Source organism: Megalobrama amblycephala, unplaced genomic scaffold (assembly GCF_018812025.1).
Source record: "Megalobrama amblycephala isolate DHTTF-2021 unplaced genomic scaffold, ASM1881202v1 scaffold554, whole genome shotgun sequence".
NCBI classification, from domain to species: Eukaryota; Metazoa; Chordata; class Actinopteri; order Cypriniformes; family Xenocyprididae; genus Megalobrama; species Megalobrama amblycephala.
Window position 1 is genome coordinate 2,507 of NW_025953464.1, and position 24,999 is coordinate 27,505.

Below are 24,999 nucleotides of genomic sequence, written 5' to 3' on the forward strand. Positions count from 1 at the left end.
AGGATCGCTCCCTTAAAACTATGCTGTCCGAACAAGCTAATGTCAGAAGCTGGAAGCCAGAAGTCGGTCAGAAATCGCTCGAAATCGGTCAGAAGCCGGTAGCCGAAACACCGCTACTTTGACCACGGCGGAAAAGTCGCATGGGTCATTGATAACTGATTGACCGGGGCTGATTTTCCATCTAACACCCGACTTCAACCACGAGCTGCGCCGCTGATCATTCGACAGCCGTCACATCCAGACTCCAAAACACTTCGTGAAATATCTGACCAAAGTCTCCCAAGAAGAGAGCCGCTCAAGCCAGACGCTCAGCCAGCAGCATCCTTCAAAGCTCCGCGCAACCCACAGGGCTTTCCCGAGAAGACGTCACCTGAAAGACAGCCAATCCAGAACGGGATTCCGCTGTACACGAGTCACGGAACAACCCGATTACCTCAGCTGTCACAGCAAACGCAGGTACAAGCAAACTTCTCTCTCTCTTGCTGGAAACTGGTGAAACTCCTTTAAACCTAAAGAATCAAGCCAAAGCTCTGCTTTTGTGATTTCCTCAGGTTATGAGTTAAGTTAGCACTGAACTTGGGACTTTTCATAACTCATCAACTCCGCGAATGTGTGTGCATGTATGTATGTGTGTGTGTGTGTGTGTGTGTTAGCCTTAGTTTCCTGTAATCATTAGAAGTAGTCAATAAACCTTGTTTTGATTTTCACATATACGAGTTTCTTGTGGTGTGTGTCAAATTACTGCCTTAAACGTAAAAGATCAAGTTACCTCTTGCTTATATATATAATTACAATAATAACAATAATCATAAAAATATTGTTACTGTTGGCCGCAGAATAATATTTTATCCAGAATTGGTAAAATACTCTAACCTCAATTTTCGCTGGACGAATAATTGATGAAGTGTTAAATATTAATTCTGAATCATTTACAGTGAATCATTTACAGTTGATTCAATTCTTATTCCCTGTAACAATTAAATTGAGCTAATAAATAGGTTAAGTCCTTACACTTCGAAGTCTTGCAGGGAGCTAAGATTTTCACAAAGCTCGATTTACGCAACGCCTATCACCTAGTGCGCATAAGGAGGGGGATGAATGGAACCGCGTTTAACACGCCCCTAGGGCACTTGAATACCGGGTTCTTCCGTTCGATTGGTAAACGCCCCCGCGGTCTTTCAAGCCTTAGTCAATGACGTCCTACGGGACATGCTCAACGTCTTTGTGTTCGTCTACCTCGACGACATTTTGATCTTTTCGCCATCACTCCAGGTGCACGTCCTTCATGTTCGCCGTGTCCTCCAGCGTCTACTGGAGAATCGACTTTATGTAAAGGCCGAGAAATGCTCTTTCCACGCCCCCTCAGTTACGTTTCTAGGTTCAGTCATCTCGGCAGAGGGGATCGGTATGGACCCGGCCAAGGTCCAGGCGGTTACTGATTGGCCCGTGCCCGACTCTCGCCTCGCGCTGCAACGTTTTCTCGGGTTTGCAAATTTTTATCGTCGTTTTATACGAGGTTTCAGTCAAGTAGCCGCTCCTCTTACAGCTCTGACCTCAATCAAGTCCCAGTTTAGGTGGTCAGAATCTGCGCAGACAGCGTTTGACGTTCTCAAGTCTCTTTTTACTACCGCGCCTATTCTTCTTACTCCTGACTTCACTAAACAATTTATAGTCTAGGTCGATGCCTCTGAAGTGGGGGTCGGGGCCGTTCTTTCCCAGCGGTCCGCCGCTGACGGACGGATACACCCCTGCGCCTTTTTCTCTCACCGTCTTTCCCCTGCTGATCGCAATTACGACGTGGGCAACCGCGAACTACTCGCCATCCGTCTAGCGTTAGTGAATGGCGACAGTGGCTTGAGGGAGCTCCCGTTCCTTTCATTGTCTGGACAGATCACCGAAATCTAGAATATATCCGCAAGGCCAAGAGACTAAACGCTCGTCAAGCCCGCTGGGCTCTATTCTTTACCCGTTTCGATTTTTCCATCTCGTATCGCCCAGGTACCAAGAACGTCAAGCCCGACGCGCTTTCTCGTCTTTTTGACTCCTCTTCTTCTTCTAAGCCCGAGGAGATTATTCCCCCGGGTCATATTGTTGGCACGACCGTCTGGGGAATAGAGAAGCTGGTTAAGCGTTCTCTTTCTCGAGTCATAGTCCCGCGCAACTGTCCTAAGGGGCTCCTTTTTGTCCCTGTATCCGCGCGTCGCGCTGTCCTTCAATGGGGACACACCTCTAAATTGACTGCCCATCCCGGCGTCCGGGGCACCCTCGCTTTTATCCGTCAGCGCTTTTGGTGGTCTTCTTTAGAACGAGACGTGCGACGGTTTATTGCCTCCTGCGATACGTGCGCGCAGACTAAAGCTGGCAATTCCCCTCCGGCCGGTCTACTTCGTCCGTTACCGGTTCCTACACGACCGTGGTCTCACTTAGCTCTCGACTTTATCACCGGACTTCCTCTCTCGGAGGGTAACACCGTTATTTTGACCGTGGTAGATCGTTTTTCTAAGTCGGCCCATTTTATTCCACTCGCTAAGCTCCCCTCTGCCAAGGAAACCGCCCAGATCATGGTTGATCATGTTTTTAAGCTACATGGTTTACCAACTGATATTGTGTCTGATAGAGCCCCTCAATTTTCTTCTCAATTCTGGAAGGAGTTTTGTCGCCTCATTGGGTCATCCGTTAGCCTTTCGTCCGGGTTTCATCCCCAAACGAACGGTCAAGCAGAACGGACAAATCAGATTGTCGCCCGTATGCTTCGCAGTCTCACCCATCAGAATCCCACGTCCTGGTCACAGCAACTATCCTGGGCCAAATATGCCCATAATTCGCTTCCTTCCTCTGCTACCGGTCTTTCGCCCTTCCATTGCTGTCTCGGCTATCAACCTCCGTTATTTGAGTCCCAAGACTCTGAATCTAATGTTCCGTCAGTGCAAGCTTTTATTAGCCGTTGCAAATGCACCTGGAGGAAAGTGCGATCTGCTCTCTGTCGAGCTAGAAGACGCATGACAGTTACGGCTAATAGGCGCAAAATTAGAAGTCCTCGCTACGTTTGCGGCCAAAGAGTGTGGTTATCCACTTCAAATTTACCTCTCCAGTCTGAATCACGTAAATTGTCTCCCCACTTTGTTGGACCATTCCGCATTGTAAAGGTCATAAATCCTGTCGCAGTAAAGCTTCTCCTTCCGCCTAATTTACGCCGGATTCATCCCGTGTTTCATGTCTCTTGCATCAAACCAGTCATCCGTCCTCCTTCTCGCCCGGTCCGCGTCCCTAGTCTTGTCAATGATACCCCTATCTACAGGGTTCGCCGGATTCTCGACATGCGCCGTCGGGGACGCGGCTGTCAGTATCTTGTCGACTGGGAGGGGTATGGTCCTGAGGAGAGAAGCTGGGTTCCCTCCCGGGACGTCCTGGATCCTTCACTCATCGATGATTTCCTCCGGTCTCGCCAGTCTGCCTCGGGAGCGCCTGGGGGCGCTCGTTGAGTGAGGGTACTGTCATGATCCTGGCCTTTTCTCCTCTTTCTCTGTCTCCCTCTTGTGGTCACACACTCTCACGCACACACTTCCACTTCTCCGCTCATTATCTCTTTCAGCTGGTTCCCCTTTCATTCCCTTCTCCTCACCTGTCCCTTTTTTCCTCTTGATTGTCTCTGCTTCTTATTCCCTCTTCCTTGCCCTGTCTTGTTGTCGGATTATTCAATGACCTCTCGTGAAGATACGTTTGTTACCTGTCCTGTCCTGTCCTGTCTTATCCGAGAAGAGTGAAGTCATTATTTTGCTGTGAGTTATACTGCCATTGGAATGTGTATTATCCAGCTGTGCCTGTTTGCAGAGTACCTGTTCTGCGCTCGCCCTTGGCTGTTCACCCTGACTGCTGTCTTCACTATTTCTGACTGGCTGAATGCATCTCGGGGTCCCTGCCTCTGTCCTCGTGGAAGTTTGCAGATTTCCTTTGATCCAGTCGTCTGGCTATTTCTGTTCTGGCTCCGTTTAATGCCAGTGATTTGTGTTCTTGTTACTCTGTGAGGACTATTTACTTTAATCATTAAAGACTGTTAACTGCATCCAGCCCTGGTCTTCCATCATTCTTACCTAACACTACAGGACAGAGTCAGAGTTTCTCCAGGCTTTTTCTGAACTGTGCTTTCAATGGACTCCATACTTTGACATTTTAATTCAATTCAATTCAATTCACATTTATTTGTATAGCGCTTTTCATGATACATATCATTTCAAAGCAGCTTTACAGAGAATGCATGTCAACATTACAATTTAAAGAATGCAGTTAGCAAATAATGTAATAATTTAGGCAATTAATTTACAATCACTGTTAGCAGTTTAACTGAACGTAGAAGCAATGAGCTCCTGAAAAATGAATTACATTAACAATAATTAGGATATAGAAATTGTGCAATGTGTATGTTGATCCAGATGATTGCGTCTTCTGAAGTCCTCGCAGGAGTTGGCGCCGTCTCTTCATAGGTGTTGGTCATCTGAGGTCTTCTTAAGAGGCTGGATCCAAACTGAAGCTGAAGTCCTCTCTAGTCACCTCGGGACGGGTGTCCCGAGGCAAAACAGAAAAGCAAATGGAGAATAATTAGCGTAGCTGCTGTTCATAACATTAAGCAAAGATAGTCATGTGCAATTGATCTGATATGAGATGCATTATGTGAATGCTTGGCTAAAGAGATGTGTCTTTAATCTAGATTTAAACTGGGTGAGCGAGTCTGAGCCCCGAACATTATCAGGAAGGCTATTCCAGAGTTTCTGAGCCAAATGTGAAAATGCTCTCCCTCCTTTACTGGACTTAGCTATCCTAGGTACAACCAGAAGTCCAGAGTTTTGTGATCTTAAAGAGCGTGAAGGATTGTAGGGTGATAGAAGATCGGTTAAGTACACAGGAGCTAAACCATTTAGAGCCTTATAGGTTTTAAACCTAAAAGGAAGATTGAAACGACTTATTTCATTTGAAACATATATGTACAACTGACAATAGAAATGTGTTTCATGAGAAAACTCACGGTGTACGCTGAATGAGAGCAGCAGTAAGCAGAGTGAACTCTTCATCTTGAAAGTGGTGATGTGACGCTCCAGATCCAATCAGAAGCACATAAATACTGAACAAACATACAGGAGTGTTTGATTTGCATTGGAGGGTCACAAGATACAATTATGACTGAAGGACTAAACTATTTAAGAACAGTATGACGTGAATGTGAATATGTACCTTTCTGTTCACTGTTATATGTCACAATACACAATAAGAAAAGTTTTTCTGCATTTTATTTTTTGTTTGTTGATCACACATGCTCATGCTGTTTGCAGTCAACTAGATAACATGATATTTATTCTTGCTGCTTGATAACTGAATCAACAGAAAAGAGAATCAAAAAAATAAAAATAATCTTGTGTGGGAACAGGTGCATGTTAATTTTATATTTCTAAATAATTATTAGTGCTGCTCAATCAGTGTCTGAAAACTCCAATCGCTCCTCTGAGACAACAGTAACACTGGGTCAAAACAAGCTCAAAACTGAACTTTACTGACCAACAGACTTTATAACCTGATGAAAGCAAAGAGATGCAAGAGGTGATGGATTTCATTGATGGATGGAGAGAATTTTAATGTCACCAGATGAATATCAGCTGTGAATGATGAACATTTTATGAAAGTTGGTTTTGAACTTTTGAGGACCAAACGATCAATACCCTAATGTGAATATGATGATGTTTTTGTACAGGGAGGCTGTTTGCGTCTGTCACCATGTCTGTCTGGCACAATAATACACAGCTGTGTCTTGAGCTTGCATATTATTTCCCTGCAGTGTTATTGTGTTACTGGAGGTGTCTCTGGTGATGCTGAACTTGCTTTTCAGTGAATCCTTGTAGGCTAAGTCTCCATCATACCTGATCCTGCCAATCCATTCCAGAGCTTTTCCTGCAGGCTGACGAATCCAGGCTGTACTAGAACTAGTAACTGAATATGAGACTTTACAGTTGATAGTTAGAGTGGCATCAGGACGGACAGTCAGAGACTCAGGCTGAGTGAGTTCATATGAATGAATACCTGTATCAAATCAAATAATAGCTGTTAGTAAAATAGCATGAAGTTTAAAGATGGTTAATAAGCTTTTTAGCAACAAAATGATGCATCACACAGAAAAGTAGACTAAACTTACAGGATACTACTGCCAGAAGCAACACTAAAGATGAAGAGATCATGGTGTGTTTCACAGCACAGTTTGTTCTTCTCTCCCTCTAGTGATCAGATGAATGTATAAACTGACTCATGTCTGCTGTTTAAATATGCAACAGAAGATTTACATAAACACTCAGAGCTAATAATCAACTCCACAAGCTCAAACAACAAGAATATTTGGATTACATGAAGAGGCATCATCACACTGTCCTGAACGTTTAGTTATTATTGATATGGTTGAAGTTCATTAGCAGAAAATGTAAACAGTTTATTGTCACTGTAAGTGATTCAAACTATCGAAATGTAAAATTAAGTATTCTTTGATTGAACTGGTCATGATCAGAGCATTTATGTTTAAACATATGTCTTTGAGATTTTGTGTTATTTATTGCATATATTAATTATATTTGTGTTATTATTTTATTGATGTTACATCTGACAGAAACAACAGCAGTAATAATGTATGTTTCTGTTGGGTCATCATCAGAAAGATTTGCTTTTCTCACCTGTTCAGTGAATTTAAATAAATTTTAAGTTTTAAAATTAGCATGCAGATTGTCTGATCTGGTTTCAGCAATGGACCTGTAATGGTGCCTGTCTTGTTATTGAATAAACTTAGCTAACAATCAGTGGCGTAACGTCTGGGCATGCAGGGTATGCACATGCATATGGGCACATATCTATTATTGACCGGTATTCACATTTCTGTCATTATAAATTGGCTTTCTGAAACTTATGCATGCAGTAATGTAAGTAGTACAGAATTTTAAATGGCTACGTCTGCACATTTTAATATACTGCACAAGATGCGAATAAATGTAACTGGTACACTCCCTGGGGTGGATACTTATTATTCAACAAAATAAAATGCACATAAAACGTGATAGAAATATATTTAGAAAAGAAACTTGTAGTAAATTTATTAAACGTGCATTAAAAAAGTCTGTGATAGAATAATTAATTCATAACTGGAATAATCTTCAGACTCATTGCATCTATGATCGTTCTGAAATTCCAAAGCCCGAGTCAAATCGGTGGAGTTCAAACTTGGACTATGTTGAAAAGCCGTTTTTTTCAAAGTCATAATGATGGAGGAGCCCGGTAACACTTTAGAATACTGATCCTTCATAAATGAATAACTACACAGGAACAAATGAATAATGCATTATTAACACTCTAGTAACTACTATTAACTAACAAGTAACTCTGATGAATGAATTAGTAAGTAATAGTGCTAAACACAGCTGCTAAAAAGATGATTGTGTTGAGATGAAATCCTCCTCATTCACTTTCTGTTAAACGATTCTTACATTTTTGGATGTGATTTTTCTAGAACTGTCTCCTGCTCGAGTTCTTTTGACTTTTGAAATGCTTTGTAATATTTTGTTGTTCTTTTCTTTTCTTTCTTCTTTTAAAAAATGAAGCAAGAAACATCAATCCTATGCAATATCTCTGATCTGCTGGACTGAGAATCACAAAGGCAGACAGTGTCCTCTATTGTAGTATCAGCTGTATTCTCATTAAAGATGAATAACTTTACTGTGACTGCACACAGCAAAAGAAAAGAAAAGAAAAAGGGGGGGGGGGGGGGGCATAACTTTGTTGTTACAGCAGCAAAGAAAGGTCTGCAGCTCATTTCTCAAATATTTGTTTGGCTATAAAACACTGATATTTATTGCTGGAAGTGTCTCTGGTAATTTGAAATCTACTTTTCAGGTTATTACAGTAATATGTGTCACCGCTATAACATATTCTTCCAACCCATTCCAGAGCTTTTCCTGCAGCCTGTCATATGAAGTCAGTGCAGTAGCTGCTGTCAGTCAATGAATATCCAGAGATCTTACAGGACAGAGTCAAAACCTGACCAGGCCTTAAGACCACAGAATCAGTCTGGGTCAGTTCAACACAGTGGACACCTGGAGAAACAAATATGGACTGACAAGTTATTAAAACATTTTCTTTAACCATATATTTTTTATCTTAAGGGTTTCTAAACAATGGAGACTTACGAGAGACAGCTGCAAGCAGCAGAAACAACCAGAGAGATGAGGAGACCATGGTTTGAGAAGTGTGAGAGCAAGCTGCTTCTTTTCCTCTTAATCATCAAATAAAGAGGAGGAGAAAGATTATTTGCATACAGTTCTGCAGATGCAACCCAGAAAATATGTATCTACATATTTTTATTTATGATTTTTTTTATTTCAATTTCTTTCAGAATATTGTATGCGATATGAACAGTAAACACATTTTTAATTCATGATTAATTAATTATTAAAATGTAATTATTAATTAATTAATTTTGTTGTTGTTTTCAATATATTCACTCAAGATCATTCAGGGCATATATGTCAGGCTCAGTGATAAGGGCATTTAAATAAGTTTATATTCTTATATAGCTTATGTATTTTATCCTTCAGCAGAAGTTGTGTCTGTTTCTTTGGATCAAAGTTGTGCTGTACTCCAGCATCATCTGCTGTTTGTTTTTTTTCTTGCCCATTTTCCTCTCTGACATGTTTTTGTACAGCCCAGTGCTTTTTTTCATCATTGTGTCTTTCTTGCACAGTAATAAACAGCTGAATCCTCTGCTGTCAGACTGGAGAGTTTCAGATACACCACGCTGTTTGAATTATCTCTGGTGATCTCTATTCGTCCCTCAACACTTTTTGCATACACTGTTTTACTGGCATCATACCAGATAACCCCTATCCAGTTCAATGCTTTCCCTGCTGATCCAGTGCATGCCGTATTGTTCAAAATCAAATCCAGATCGGTTCAAAATTTCTGTAATACTGTACATTATGTCATTTACATTTGGGTGGAGCTTTAAAATCTGATACTATATTAAGATCTAATGGCACTGTTGATGAGTCTCTACCAACACAATCCCTTCTGCATTTCTATTATATTTGTGTTAAGAATGTTACAATGTAAATGAATAAACTTGAATGAAAATGTTCAAAAGTTCCAAAGAAAACGTTTAAATGTTAGTAGTTTTTGTGTGTGTTTTATGTTTCCACTCAGAATAAGAAGTATAACAGAATAAACACTTCAGTTCATTGCTTGACAGATCTGTGGATGAGCCTGTTAGTGCTGCTCAATCAGTGTCTGAAATCTCCAATCGCTCCTCTGAGACAACAGTAACACTGGGTCAAAACAAGCTCAAAACTGAACTTTACTGACCAACAGACATTATAACCTGATGAAAGCAAAGAGATGCAAGAGGTGATGGATTTTATTGACTTTCTATTGACAAATAATGCTTTAATCATTTAATGACAGTTATTTTTAGCTAATTATGTGGTTTATTTATTAGGTAATTGTTGTTGATTCAGTGTACATAATGTCATCAGATGAATATCAGCTGTGAATGATGAACATTTTATGAAAATTGGTTTTGAACTTTTGAGGACAAAACGATCAATACCCTAATGTGAATATGATGATGTTTTTGTACAGGGAGGCTGTTTGCGTCTGTCACTGTGATTCTCTGGCACAATAATACACAGCTGTGTCTTGAGCTTGCATATTATTTCCCTGCAGAGTTATTGTGTTACTGGAGGTGTCTCTGGTGATGCTGAACTTGCTTTTCAGTGAATCCTTGTAGGCTAAGCCTCCACCAGAGCCAATCAATCCAATCCATTCCAGAGCTTTTCCTGCAGGCTGACGAATCCAGGCTGTAGCATAACTAGTAACTGAATATGAGACTTTACAGTTGATAGTTAGAGTGGCATCAGGATGGACAGTCAGAGACTCAGGCTGAGTGAGTTCATCTGAATGAATACCTGTATCAAATCAAATAATAGCTGTTAGTAAAATAGCATGAAGTTTAAAGATGGTTAACAAGCTTTTTAGCAACAATATGATGTATCACACAGAAAAGTAGACTAAACTTACAGGATACTAATGCCAGAAGCAACACTAAAGATGAAGAGATCATGGTGTGTTTCACAGCTCAGTTTGTTCTTCTCTCCCTCTAGTGATCAGATGAATGTATAAACTGACTCATGTCTGCTGTTTAAATATGCAACAGAAGATTTACATAAACACACAACATCAGTAATAATGTATGTTTCTGTTGGGTCATCATCAGAAACACTTGCTTTTCTCACCTGTTCAGTGAATTTAAATAAATTTTATGTTGTAAAATTGGCATGCAGATTGTCTGATCTGGTTTCAGCAATGGACCTGTAACGGTGCCTGTCTTGTTATTGAATAAGCTTAGCTAACAATCAGTGGCGTAGCGTCTGGGCATGCAGGGTATGCACATGCATATGGGCACATATCTATTATTGACCGGTATTCGCATTTCTGTCATTTTTAAAGTGGGTTTCTAAAACTTATGCATGCAGTAATGTGTAAGTAGTACAGAATTTTAAATGGCTACGTCTGCACATTTTAATATACTGCACAAGATGCGAATAAATGTAACTGGTACACTCCCTGGGGTGGATACTTATTATTCAACAAAATAAAACGTGATGAAAATATATTTAGAGAAGAAACTTGTAGTAAATTTATTAGGTATAAAACATGTGCATTAAAAAGTCTGTGACAGAATAATTCATTCATAACTGGAATAATCTTCAGACTCATCGCATCTATGATCGTTCTGAAATTCCAAAGCCCGAGTCAAATCGGTGGAATTCATGTCGAGAAGCTGTTTTTTTCAAAGTCATAATGACGGAGGAGCCCATATAGACTGAAGGGGCCCCTTAAAAAAAATTTGCATTTGGCCCCGAGGCTGACTTGCTACGCCACTGCTTACAATGTTGAATATTAATAATCAGCATAAGCGCACAGTAGTATAGCTGGCCTCACACAGCTGCTAAAAAAGATGATTGCGTTGAGATGAAAACCTCCTCATTCACTTTCTGTTAAACGTTGGATTCTTAAATTTTTGGATGTGATTTTTCTAGAACTGTCTCCTGCTCGAGTTCTTTTGACTTTTGAAATGCTTTGTAATATTTTGTTGTTCTTTTCTTTTGTTTCTTCTTTTAAAAATGAAGCAAGAAACATTAATCCTATGCAATATCTCTGATCTGCTGGACTGGGCATCACAAAGGCAGACAGTGTCCTCTATTGTAATATCAGCTGTATTCTCATTAAAGATTAATAACTTTACTGTGACTGCACACAGCAAAAGAAAAAAAGGAAAAAAGAAGGGGGGGGGGGCATAACTTTGTTGTTACAGCAGCAAAGAAAGGTTGCAGCTCATTTCTCAAATATTTGTTTGGCTGTAAAACTGATATTTATTGCTGGAAGTGTCTCTGGTAATTTGAAATCTACTTTTCAGGTTATTACAGTAATATGTGTCACCGCTATAACATATTCTTCCATTCCAGAGCTTTTCCTGCAGCCTGTCATATGAAGTCAGTGCAGTAGCTGCTGTCAGTCAATGAATATCCAGAGATCTTACAGGACAGAGTCAAAACCTGACCAGGCCTTAAGACCACAGAATCAGTCTGGGTCAGTTCAACACAGTGGACACCTGGAGAAGCAAATATGGCCTGACAAGTTAGAGAAATTAAAACATTTTTTTATAACCATGTTTAAGATTTTTTTATTATGAAGTATTTCTATAGAAACAATGGAGACATGACCGTAGAAACAACCAGAGAGATGAGGAGACCATGGTGTGAGAAGTGTGAGAGCAAGCTGTTTCTTTTCATCTTAATCATCAAATAAAGAGGAGGAGAAAGATTATTTGCATACAGTTCTGCACATGTCAGTATGTTCAGATGTTCTATATTTTATTCATTCAAAAAGTCTGTGTCAATTGTCAATTACAGTGAACAAATGGATTCAACTGTCATCAGAGCTAATGACCTCTGTATCTGTTAAAAGCAGTTTGTTTATGTGGAAATGATTTCATGTTTTTGAAAGAGAAATAAAGACAATAATTATATTAGCTAAATCAAATTATACAAAAATATGGTGTTCTTCAAATTTGATTTCCGTTTTGTCATGTATTTCCTCGATACAGATGGACTAATTTTCATTAGTGGTGGGGGAGAGCAGTGACTCTTTCTGCAGGGTAAATCGTTACACCAGTAGGTGGCGACAAGTGACTGTGTTTATGAGTGAATCACTGAGTCATTCATTCAACCTATTCGTTCAAAAACACTGATTCAACACCATGTATCAAAATAAACTACTGTATTTTTGTATTTTGAAAATACTACAAAATACTTTTACAAGGGAGCATGAAATTTCTTCACAAACCTTCCATCAGTTGGCCCATTTGATCGATCCCTTCACCATTACACTGACTTGATTAAGTACACAATGTTTGATAGCAACAGTTTTTCTCTGCCCAAGCCATGCCATAAATCTGACATATGCAACCAGTTAAAGGCACAATATGTAGGATTTTTAGATTAAAATATTCAAAAACCACTAAAACAATGTTACATTTTTTGTTGTCTTGTGTACTTACATTATCCCAAATCTTTCCAAGAAATTCTAAATCCAGAGAAATAAACAATTTTAACCAGGACGCACACCGTGTCCGTGTGTCGCCTATCAATGACATCATTACCAACTTAACATGTAATCTGACAAACACGTACACATATACTGTATAATATAGTTTGACAAGCCATGTTGGCATATAAGCCAACATAGCTTGGCAAACGATATATTTGGATAAGGTCTTACTCTGGCATTTCAAAGAAATTAATAATCGTTCTTCCACGCACTCTCTGTTCACTGCGGTGTCTCCTCCTAACAGCAACAATTGCAGCCATGTCACAAAATGGGTTCAGAAATGCTTTTTTAGGGCGTTAAATAAAGGTGTAAATACCAGTAAATTGACAAGCGCAAACATTAGTAAATCGCATTGTGTGATTCATTTAAATACTCTCCTCCCATAAGTTTTGCATATGAAAGGGAAACTCCTAAAAATGCATATGCAATAAGGTCAGCCGCAAACACAACTCAGTCCACGCCTTTTCAGCGCTAATTTTACACTGCGTGTCTTTAGTAAATCCTGACAGTAGATTTTTAACGCCAAAAGAGGGTTTGCGCTGGCACAAGCTGTTAGTAAATCTGGCCCCAAGTCTTTTTGTTTGAATCTTGTTTTCTTGATTTATCATGAGTACCATGTTTTACCATGACTGATATCGATCTAGCTTACTGCAGTGTGCAACAAGTGTCTCATAGTAGCCACTGAGCGAACGCACAGAGTAGCACTATACCAACTTTCAACACACAAATGCATCTAATATGATAAGACAGCGCTGCTTTACCCTACATGCACATGACCGGAAGAAGCGGAAGCGGTGACTGTGGCATAATAAAAGATCCGCTGCTGTCGAGCCGTGTGTCGCACTCGTCTCTCATTAGTAATCGCTCCAGTGGGCTCGTTACTGCTTTCACAGCATTCGGTCCTGCTCTGCTTCACACTACAGTAACGTTAATAATCTCTCCATAAACATGATTTCTGCCTGAGTCCTGTCCCGATTCTTTTCCACCGGCTGTAGACGTGAAGACAATAGGCTAAATCCCATGATTCCGTGAAATCAAGGTGTCATCGAGCTTCGCCTTTGTTTTGAATTAGCGATCTTTAGAGGCAAAAATTTATATATTGTGGCATCAAATATTCACATATCCCTGTGATCTCCCAGATGAAGGTTAGTTTTAAAGTAACCAACAGTATAATGTTTGAAAATGACTCATAATTGTATCCTAATTTAGTTACTTGGTGTTTGGTAACGAAGGGCCTACTTTGCATCAGCAACACTGACTCAATGACAACAACTCATTTATAAGAAGACAACTGTTGGCTCCTGTATTCATAGCAACTAGTTTCTAACTAATTAATCATTTGATTGTTAATCATAAATATAGGGGGTTGCTACTCGGTAATGTTTTCAAGAACATTATGTAAATTGGTATACTATTTAGCCTAGGCTACCAAAATGAACACCAAAACTTAAAATAAACTGTTAAAAATTATAGCAATTCATGCTAAAAATTGATTGAAAGCTGGCAGCCTGCACGTTTCTTGACCACCTTCTTCCACATGGATCAATTTTCTGTTCTGATCGCAACAAGTCTCTGCAAACTATTAAGTACGCACCAATCAGAGGCCGCAATTTGTCAACATGTAGACTTCTTACAAAGTATTTTACAGTATTTTAAAAATACAAAAATACAAACCACTAAAGTATTTTGATACAAAATACAAAGCCATTTTCATCAACCCTATCAAATACAAATTACAAAATACTATTTTATATTTGAAATATGTACTTGAAATACATGTATCATAAATACTGCCCAATGCCCATCCCTGTACAGGAGACGCTGGAGACAGGTAAGCAGATCGCTTGGCGTCCTTAAGGTAAACATACAGGTAAGTCTTACGCAAACAAGACCAGACAAAGAGTGTGTGTGAGTGTGAGATCCTTATAGTGCTGGTGATTGCAGTGATGATGAGGTGCAGGTGGTGGTGATTACTATTCGGGTGATTGAGTGCGCTGGGATTGGTGGATGGTGGAACCTGACGTGTCTGTGACACAGCCCTTCTGCTTGTGTAATATTGTTTAGTTAGTATTTATATGAGCGTTTGTTTATTTGATGACAGAGGGAAGCTTACAGTAGCCTATATGTCACTGTGATTCTGATTCAGTAAAATGCAGTCATGAGCCTCTGCAGGTCAAATAATGGCCTAGACCAGAACATAGTGTATCACAGCATAAGCATAATTCACACAAAATAGGGGCAGGACTGTACTGGAAACAATGGAAATTTAAAAGTGCCCACTTTTTTCATTACCACCTTAAAATGTTAGAACGAGTTTTTCTAATTGATTATTTTTTTATGCAATGCGATGCAGCTGATAAGTTAATATTTATCATCTGTTTATGTGAATGAGGAAGTGGTTTTTGTATTGCTTTGACCCTGAACTCATTCACAGTGACTCTTTAGCACAGTAATAGACAGCAGTGTCTTCAGTCTTGAGGCTGTTCATCTGCAGGTACAGTTGACTGCTGGAGTCATCTCTGGACACTGTGAACCTTCCCTGGACTGACTGGGAATATCTTATAGGAGAACTGGATGTGCTGATGTATGCAATCCACTCCAGTCCTTTTCCAGGACTCTGTCTGATCCAATGTAGATAGAGACTGCTGAATGTAAATCCAGTTATTGTACATGTAAGTTTATGAGACTCTCCTGGTTTTTTAACCACTGTTTCAGACTGAGTTAATGTCTGACATTCAGTACCTGTGGAAAAAGAAACAATATGAAATGTTAGAAACATGTTATAATGTTACATTGTTGCACTCTTAATGATTATCTTATGCAGTGACTCACATGGTAAAACTGCCAGAATTACAAATACAAGAATCTTCTTAAACATGGTGTATTTAAGTTTAAACCAGAAAGAAAGACTTTGTTCCTAGAGTTCAGATGTCTGTTCAGATCACAAAGATTGACACATTTAAAGAAGGAAGCTGATTTGCATATATTCAAATCAGAGAACTGATGGTAAGAAAGACTGATGTATGTTTGGTCCAGATTTAGATTTTAATGGCTAATGTTTGAGATCTTCATAAACAGACCGTTGTTTTTGTATTATTAGAGATAAAAGTCATTTTTGTGTATTGTATTATTTTTCATTTTAACTTCTTTAATGGATTTTAAAGTAATTGATTTTAATTATAATATGCAATTCAGATATGACTACAAACCCCATTTCCAGAAAGTTGGGATATTTTGTAAAATACAGTAAAATCAAGATTCTGTGATTTATTAATTCTCTTGAAAATTTATTTAACTGACGAAAGTACAAAGAAAAGTTGGTCTTAAGTGTATTTTGTAAATATGAACAAATTTTGATTTTGATGGCTGCAACACACTCCAAAAAAGTTGGGACAGAGGCAAAATAATAGAGAAAAGGTTATAGAATATCAGAGTTAAACAATTTTGAAACAGTCCACAATAAGCAGGTGAATTGGTAATAGGTGAGGGGATCGTAATTGGGTATAAAAGGAGCATCTCAGTCTTTGCAAGCAAAGATGGGTCATGGCTCACCACTTTGTGCCAAATTTCATGACAGAATTGTCAGACAAATCAAAAAATCACATTTCTTAATGCAAGATTGCAAAGTATTTAAGTCTTTCGCCATCTGCATGCATAATATTGTGAAAAGATTCAGGGAATCCAGAGAAATCTCAGTCCGCATTGGGTCAGGCAAGAGACCTCTGTTAAATGTGCGTGACCTTCAAGCTCTCAGATGGCACTGCATGAGAAACCATAATGCTGCTGTGTTAGAAATAGCCACATGGGCTCGGGAGTACTTTGGAAAACCATCGTCACTTAACATAGTCTGCCGCTGCATCAGGAAATGCAACTTGAATCTCTGTTATGCAAGGAGAAATCTATACATCATTTCTATACAGAGATGACACCAAGTTCTCTGGGCCTGAGCTCATCTCAGATGGTCGAAAAACATTGGAAATGTGTGCTGTGGTCAGATGAGTCCAAGTTTCAACTTGTTTTTGGAAAAAACGGACATTGAGTTCTCCCAAAGACAAAAGGGACCATCCAGACTTTCATCAGCGATTTGTGCAAAATCAAACATCTGTCTTGGTATGGAGGTGCATCAGTGCAAACAGTATGGGTGACTATATGTGTGAAGGAATCATTGACATGGAGGCGTATACTGGGATTGTACAGAGGCATAAACTGCCATAAAGATGACATCTTTCCTGGGAAGCAAGACAATGTCAGGCCTCATTCTGCACATGCTAAAACAGAGAGGTTTCTAGACGCTCTACACCGTAGAGGGGATATGCTTGACTGTCTGTCTGCAGTCCAGATCTGACTCCTGTTGAAAATATATGGCCCATCATGAAAAGGAGAATCAGACAAGGATGACCACAGACTGTTGAGCAGCTGTCTTGTGTCAGGCAGTGTGAACAATTAAAAAGTGTAAATAAAAGAAAAGGTGATGTGACACAATGGTAAACATGCCTCTGTCCCAACTTTTTTGGAGTGTGTTGCAGCCTTCAAAATCAAAATTTGTTTATATTTACAAAATACACTTAAGTTGGTCAGTGAAAACATTGAACATCTTTTCTTTGTACTTTTGTTAGTTAAATAAAGTTTAAAGAGAATTAACAAACCACAGATTCTTGATTTTATTGCATTTAGTCTACATTTTTTAAATAACACAATATTGAAAGTTTAAAACCACTAAAAAAATAAAATATAAGACAATATCAATTCAAGTGATGCTTTACTGCCATCTATTGGTGTTTGGCCAATACTGTTGTAAGACTCACAGATTAAAGTGCTTCAGTTCATTGACAGACACAGATCTGTGCTGTTGAAACAGTGGCTAAAAACTCAAACACAGGGTCAAAACAAAGACATAAAAATCTTTTAAACTTTCCTTCGAGTCTGGCTTAGGCAATCTTAAAGAAAGCAAAGCCAATGTCGTGAGACACATAAAAGAGATTACTGATTTTATTGACTTCCTATTGAAACATTTAATACTTCATCTGTAAATCTGTTGTTATAAAACTTTTGAAGAAAAACATGAAAAATACTCTAATTTGTACAATGATGTTTTTGTACAGGGAGGCTGTTTGCGTCTGTCACTGTGATTCTCTGGCACAATAATACACAGCTGTGTCTTGAGCTTGCATATTATTTCCCTGCAGAGTTATTGTGTTACTGGAGGTGTCTCTGGTGATGCTGAACTTGCTTTTCAGTGAATCCTTGTAGTCTAACCTTCCATCATTAATAATCCAGCCAATCCACTCCAGAGCTTTTCCTGCAGGCTGACGAATCCAGGCTGTATGATAACTAGTAACTGAATATGAGACTTTACAGTTGATAGTTAGAGTGGCATCAGGACGGACAGTCAGAGACTCAGGCTGAGTGAGTTCATATGAATGAATACCTGTATCAAATCAAATAATAGCTGTTAGTAAAATAGCATGAAGTTTAAAGATGGTTAACAAGCTTTTTAGCAACAAAATGATGCATCACACAGAAAAGTAGACTAAACTTACAGGATACTACTGCCAGAAGCAACACTAAAGATGAAGAGATCATGGTGTGTTTCACAGCACAGTTTGTTCTTCTCTCCCTCTAGTGATCAGATGAATGTATAAACTGACTCATGTCTGCTGTTTAAATATGCAACAGAAGATTTACATAAACACACTGAGCTAATAATCAACTCCACATGCTTAAAAATATTTGTTACGCTTCATATTTATTTCTCTCATAGAGAATTTATGACATCAAGCTTATGTTTTGTCAACATTTTTTCTCTACTGCACATTTTATATATCTCCATCTACTTTAATTCTTTTAATTCAGGGGTTGATAAAACTAATACTGGCTTATTGGAACACAACAAAAGTAGTAGGTCAGTAATCTGGTTCTGTTGGACCTGCATCTGAAAGACTAAAGGCCTCGATTTTGCCTGTAATAATGAAGCAAAACTTGTGAACTCAGAAAATAAAAAACACTTGAAACAACTCTTGCATTTTTATATTCAGAGGATTTTTCTTTTTATTCAAGATGTTTTAGAACTGCTTGTTGTTTATTACTGTTTTCACAGTAAGATGCTGATATTCATTATTATATTTTGCCCTTGTAGAGTCACTTTCACTTGTAGACTCCTGGAAGAGTCTCTGGTTAATTGAAACATACTTTTAGTTTGTCACTGTAAAATGTGTAGCCACTACCACAAATCTACGTATCAAAAATATGTGTTGTGTTAAAGCAGTCAGATATGCATTTGTGCTGTGTGATGTTAGAGCTTTTATAGTGTATTGTAAATTTAACAGTAATATAATAGGCTTTAATAATGATGTGACAGATGGTATATCTTGTCATTAGGCTGTATTTAATGGATTTTTTATTCTCTGCTGCCACCTGTTGAACTCTAGTGACAAGAGATGAAACACTCAAGTGGTTTTTGTTCAGCCGTTCAAGAACTTTGTGTCACTGTGTTTGTTTTGCGCAGTAATATGTGGCTGAGTCTTCTGTTGTCAGGCCCGACAGTTTCAGATATACCATATTCTTTGAATTATCTCTGGTGATTTCAGTTCGTCTGTTGAAGGCTTCGGCGTAGTCATGGCTGTTACCATCACTATTAACACGTCCAATCCACACGAGAGGTTTTCCAGCTTGTTGTCTGATCCAGTGCATGCTACAGCAGTCAAAGCTGAACCCGGATCCTCTACAGGACAGAGTCAGAGTTTCTCCAGGCTTTTTCTGAACCGTGCTTTCAATGGACTCCATACTTTGACATTTTAAACCTAAAAGGAAGATTGAAACGACTGATTTCATTTGAAACATATATGTATTAGAACTGACAATAGAAATGTGTTTCATGAGAAAACTCACGGTGTACGCTGAATGAGAGCAGCAGTAAGCAGAGTGAACTCTTCATCTTGAAAGTGGTGATGTAACGCTCCAGATCCAATCAGAAGCACATAAATACTGAACAAACATACAGGAGTGATTGATTTGCATTGGAGGGTCACAAGATACAATCATGACCGAAGGACTAAACTATTTAAGAACAGTATGACGTGAATATGTACCTTTCTGTTCACTGTTAATGTCACAATACACAATAAGAAAAGTTTTTCTGCATTTTATTTTTTGTTTGTTGATCACACGTGCTCATGCTGTTTGCAGTCAACTAGATAACATGATATTTATTCATGCTGCTTGAAAACCTAATCAACAGAAAAGAGAATAAAAAAAAAATCTCATGTGGGAACAGGTGCATGTTAATTTTATATTTCTAAATAATTATTAGTGCTGCTCAATCAGTGACTGAAACCTCCAATCGCTCCTCTGAGACAACAGTAACACTGGGTCAAAACAAACTCAAAACTGAACTTTACTGACCAACAGACTTTATAACCTGATGAAAGCAAAGAGATGCAAGAGCTGATGGATTTCATTGATGGATGGAGAGAATTTTAATGTCACCAGCTTAATATCAGCTGTGAATGATGAACATTTTATGAAAATTGGTTTTGAACTTTTGAGGACAAAACGATCAATACCCTAATGTGAATATGATGATGTTTTTGTACAGGGAGGCTGTTTGCGTCTGTCACTGTGATTCTCTGGCACAATAATACACAGCTGTGTCTTGAGCTTGCATATTATTTCCCTGCAGTGTTATTGTGTTACTGGAGGTGTCTCTGGTGATGCTGAACTTGTTTTTCAGTGAATCCTTGTAGGCTAAATCTCCATTATACCTGATCCTGCCAATCCATTCCAGAGCTTTTCCTGCAGGCTGACGAATCCAGGCTGTAGCATAACTAGTAACTGAATATGAGACTTTACAGTTGATAGTTAGAGTGGCATCAGGACGGACAGTCAGAGACTCAGGCTGAGTGAGTTCATATGAATGAATACCTGTATCAAATCAAATAATAGCTGTTAGTAAAATAGCATGAAGTTTAAAGATGGTTAACAAGCTTTTTAGCTACAAAATGATGCATCACACAGAAAAGTAGACTAAACTTACAGGATACTACTGCCAGAAGCAACACTAAAGATGAAGAGATCATGGTGTGTTTCACAGCACAGTTTGTTCTTCTCTCCCTCTAGTGATCAGATAAATGTATAAACTGACTCATGTCTGCTGTTTAAATATGCAACAGAAGATTTACATAAACACACAGAGCTAATAATCAACTCCACAAGCTCAAACAACAAGAAAATTGGGATTACATGAAGAGGCATCATCACACTGTCCTGAACTTTTAGTCATTATTGATATGGTTGAAGTTCATTAGCAGAAAATGTAAACAGTTTATTGTCACTGTAAGTGATTCAAACTATCAAAATGTAAAATTAAGTATTCTTTGATTGATCTGGTCGTGATCAGAGCATTTATGCTTATTAAAGTTTAAACATATGTCTTAGAGATTTTGTGTTATTTATTGCATATATTATATTATATTGTGTTATTATTTTATTGATGTTACATCTGACAGAAACAACAGCAGTAATAATGTATGTTTCTGTTGGTTCATCATCAGAAAGACTTGCTTTTCTCACCTGTTCAGTGAATTTAAGTAAATTTTATGTTGTAAAATTAGCATGCAGATTGTCTGATCTGGTTTCAGCAATGGACCTGTAACGGTGCCTGACTTGTTATTGAATAAGCTTAGCTAACAATCAGTGGCGTAGCGTCTGGGCATGCAGGGTATGCACATGCATATGGGCACATATCTATTATTGACCAGTATTCGCATTGCTGTCATTTTTAAAGTGGGTTTCTAAAACTTATGCATGCAGTAATGTGTAAGTAGTACAGAATTTTAAACGGCTACGTCTGCACATTTTAATATACTGCACAAGATGCGAATAAATGTAACTGGTACACTCCCTGGGGTGGATACTTATTATTCAACAAAATAAAATGCACATGAAACGTGATGAAAATATATTTAGAGAAGAAATTTGTAGTAAACTTATTAGGTATAAAACATGTGCATTAAAAAGTCTGTGACAGAATAATTCATTCATAACTGGAATAATCTTCAGACTCATCGCATCTATGATCGTTCTGAAATTCCAAAGCCCGAGTCAAATCGGTGGAATTCATGTCGAGAAGCTGTTTTTTTCAAAGTCATAATGACGGAGGAGCCCATATAGACCGAAGGGGCCCCTTAAAAAAATTTGCATTTGGCCCCGAGGCTGACTTGCTACGCCACTGCTTACAATGTTGAATATTAATAATCAGCATAAGCGCACAGTAGTATAGCTGGCCTCACACAGCTGCTAAAAAGATGATTGCGTTGAGATGAAAACCTCCTCATTCACTTTCTGTTAAACGTTGGATTCTTAAATTTTTGGATGTGATTTTTCTAGAACTGTCTCCTGCTCGAGTTCTTTTGACTTTTGAAATGCTTTGTAATATTTTGTTGTTCTTTTCTTTTGTTTCTTCTTTTAAAAATGAAGCAAGAAACATTAATCCTATGCAATATCTCTGATCTGCTGGACTGAGAATCACAAAGGCAGACAGTGTCCTCTATTGTAATATCAGCTGTATTCTCATTAAAGATGAATAACATTACTGTGACTGCACACAGCAAAAGAAAAAAAGGAAAAAGAAAGGGGGGGGGGGGGGGCATAACTTTGTTGTTACAGCAGCAAAGAAGGTCTGCAGCTCATTTCTCAAATATTTGTTTGGCTGTAAAACTGATATTTATTGCTGGAAGTGTCTCTGGTAATTTGAAATCTACTTTTCAGTTTATCACTGTAATATGTGTCACCGCTATAACATATTCTTCCAACCCATTCCAGAGCTTTTCCAACACGATCACACGAAAATGCGTATCAATAGTACGAGTTTGTAATCTCGTAGAATATATACGCCAAAATGAGTTTTGGCGTGCTTATGGTACGCGGATTTTTTCGCGTGCATATGATACGCACTTTATGGCGTGTATATGACACGCTCTTGGGTAGGATGGGGGTGGGGAGTGGGGGTTTCGTACGTATAATACGCCATAAAGTGCGTATCATATGCACGCGAAATACTGCATACCATAAGCACGCCAAAACTCATTTTGGCGTATATATTCTACGAGATTACAAACTCGTACGATTGATATGCATTTTCGTGTTCAAATTATACAAAAATATGGTGTTCTTCGAATTTGATTTCCGTTTTATCGTGTATTTCCTCGATCCAGATGGACTAGTTTTCATTAGTGGTGGGGGAGAGCGGTGACTCTTTCTGCAGGGTAAATCGTTACACCAGTAGGTGGCGACAAATGACTGTGTTTATGAGTGAATCATTGAGTCATTCATTCAACCTATTCGTTTAAAAACACTGATTCAACACCATGTATCAAAATAAACTACTGTATTTTTGTATTTTGAAAATACTACAAAATACTTTTACAAGGGAGCATGAAATTTCTTCACAAACCTTCCATCAGTTGGCCCATTTGATCGATCCCTTCACCATTACACTGACTTGATTAAGTACACAATGTTTGATAGCAACAGTTTTTCTCTGCCCAAGCCATGCCATAAATCTGACATATGCAACCAGTTAAAGGCACAATATGTAGGATTTTTAGATTAAAATATTCAAAAACCACTAAAACAATGTTATATTTTTTGTTGACTTGTGTACTTACATTATCCCAAATCTTTCCAAGAAATTCTAAATCCAGAGAAATAAACAATTTTAACCAGGACGCACACCGTGTCCGTGTGTCGCCTATCAATGACATCATTACCAACTTAACATGTAATCTGACAAACACGTACACATATACTGTATAATATAGTTTGACAAGCCATGTTGGCATATAAGCCAACATAGCTTGGCAAACGATATATTTGGATAAGGTCTTACTCTGGCATTTCAAAGAAATTAATAATCGTTCTTCCACGCACTCTCTGTTCACTGCGGTGTCTCCTCCTAACAGCAACAATTGCAGCCATGTCACAAAATGGGTTCAGAAATGCTTTTTTAGGGCGTTAAATAAAGGTGTAAATACCAGTAAATTGACAAGCGCAAACATTAGTAAATCGCATTGTGTGATTCATTTAAATACTCTCCTCCCATAAGTTTTGCATATGAAAGGGAAACTCCTAAAAATGCATATGCAATAAGGTCAGCCGCAAACACAACTCAGTCCACGCCTTTTCAGCGCTAATTTTACACTGCGTGTCTTTAGTAAATCCCGACAGTAGTTTTTTAACGCCAAAAGAGGGTTTGCGCTGGCACAAGCTGTTAGTAAATCTGGCCCAAGTCTTTTTGTTTGAATCTTGTTTTCTTGATTTATCATGAGTACCATGTTTTACCATGACTGATATCGATCTAGCTTACTGCAGTGTGCAACAAGTGTCTCATAGTAGCCACTGAGCGAACGCACAGAGTAGCACTATACCAACTTTCAACACACAAATGCATCTAATATGATAAGACAGCGCTGCTTTACCCTACATGCACATGACCGGAAGAAGCGGAAGCGGTGACTGTGGCATAATAAAAGATCCGCTGCTGTCGAGCCGTGTGTCGCACTCGTCTCTCATTAGTAATCGCTCCAGTGGGCTCGTTACTGCTTTCACAGCATTTGGTCCTGTTCTGCTTCACACTACAGTAACGTTAATAATCTCTCCATAAACATGATTTCTGCCTGAGTCCTGTCCCGATTCTTTTCCACCGGCTGTAGACGTGAAGACAATAGGCTACATCCCATGATTCTGTGAAATCAAGGTGTCATCGAGCTTCGCCTTTGTTTTGAATTAGCGATCTTTAGAGGCAAAAATTTATATATTGTGGCATCAAAAAATTCACATATCCCTGTGATCTCCCAGATGAAGGTTAGTTTTAAAGTAACCAACAGTATAATGTTTGCAAATGACTCATAATTGTATCCTAATTTAGTTACTTGGTGTTTGGTAATGAAGGGCCTACTTTGCATCAGCAACACTGACTCAATGACAACAACTCATTTATAAGAAGACAACTGTTGGCTCCTGTATTCATAGCAACTAGTTTCTAACTAATTAATCATTTGATTGTTAATCATAAATATAGGGGGTTGCTACTCGGTAATGTTTTCAAGAACATTATGTAAATTGGTATACTATTTATAGGCTACCAAAATGAACACCAAAACTTAAAATAAACTGTTAAAAATTATAGCAATTCATGCTAAAAATTGATTGAAAGCTGGCAGCCTGCACGTTTCTTGACCACCTTCTTCCATATGGATCAATTTTCTGTTCTGATCTCAACAAGTCTCTGCAAACTACTGAGTACGCACCAATCAGAGG

General features: G+C 38.6%; 5 gene segments (V, D, J or C); all 5 read right to left on the reverse strand.

Moving 5' to 3' along the window:
- Positions 1–9,565: 9,565 nt before the first annotated feature.
- Positions 9,566–10,209, reverse strand: LOC125262015. The segment is given in 2 exon segments: positions 9,566–9,980; positions 10,093–10,209. Coding segments are annotated over 2 exon segments (351 nt in total).
- A 4,903-nt stretch (positions 10,210–15,112) lies between these two features.
- LOC125262017 lies at positions 15,113–15,625 on the reverse strand. The segment is given in 2 exon segments: positions 15,113–15,426; positions 15,517–15,625. Coding segments are annotated over 2 exon segments (360 nt in total).
- Positions 15,626–17,781: 2,156 nt separating this feature from the next.
- Positions 17,782–18,373, reverse strand: LOC125262016. The segment is given in 2 exon segments: positions 17,782–18,112; positions 18,225–18,373. Coding segments are annotated over 2 exon segments (351 nt in total).
- Positions 18,374–18,872: 499 nt separating this feature from the next.
- On the reverse strand, positions 18,873–19,661 carry LOC125262024. The segment is given in 2 exon segments: positions 18,873–19,484; positions 19,573–19,661. Coding segments are annotated over 2 exon segments (363 nt in total).
- Positions 19,662–20,251: 590 nt separating this feature from the next.
- On the reverse strand, positions 20,252–20,812 carry LOC125262013. The segment is given in 2 exon segments: positions 20,252–20,604; positions 20,717–20,812. Coding segments are annotated over 2 exon segments (351 nt in total).
- Positions 20,813–24,999: the final 4,187 nt, after the last annotated feature.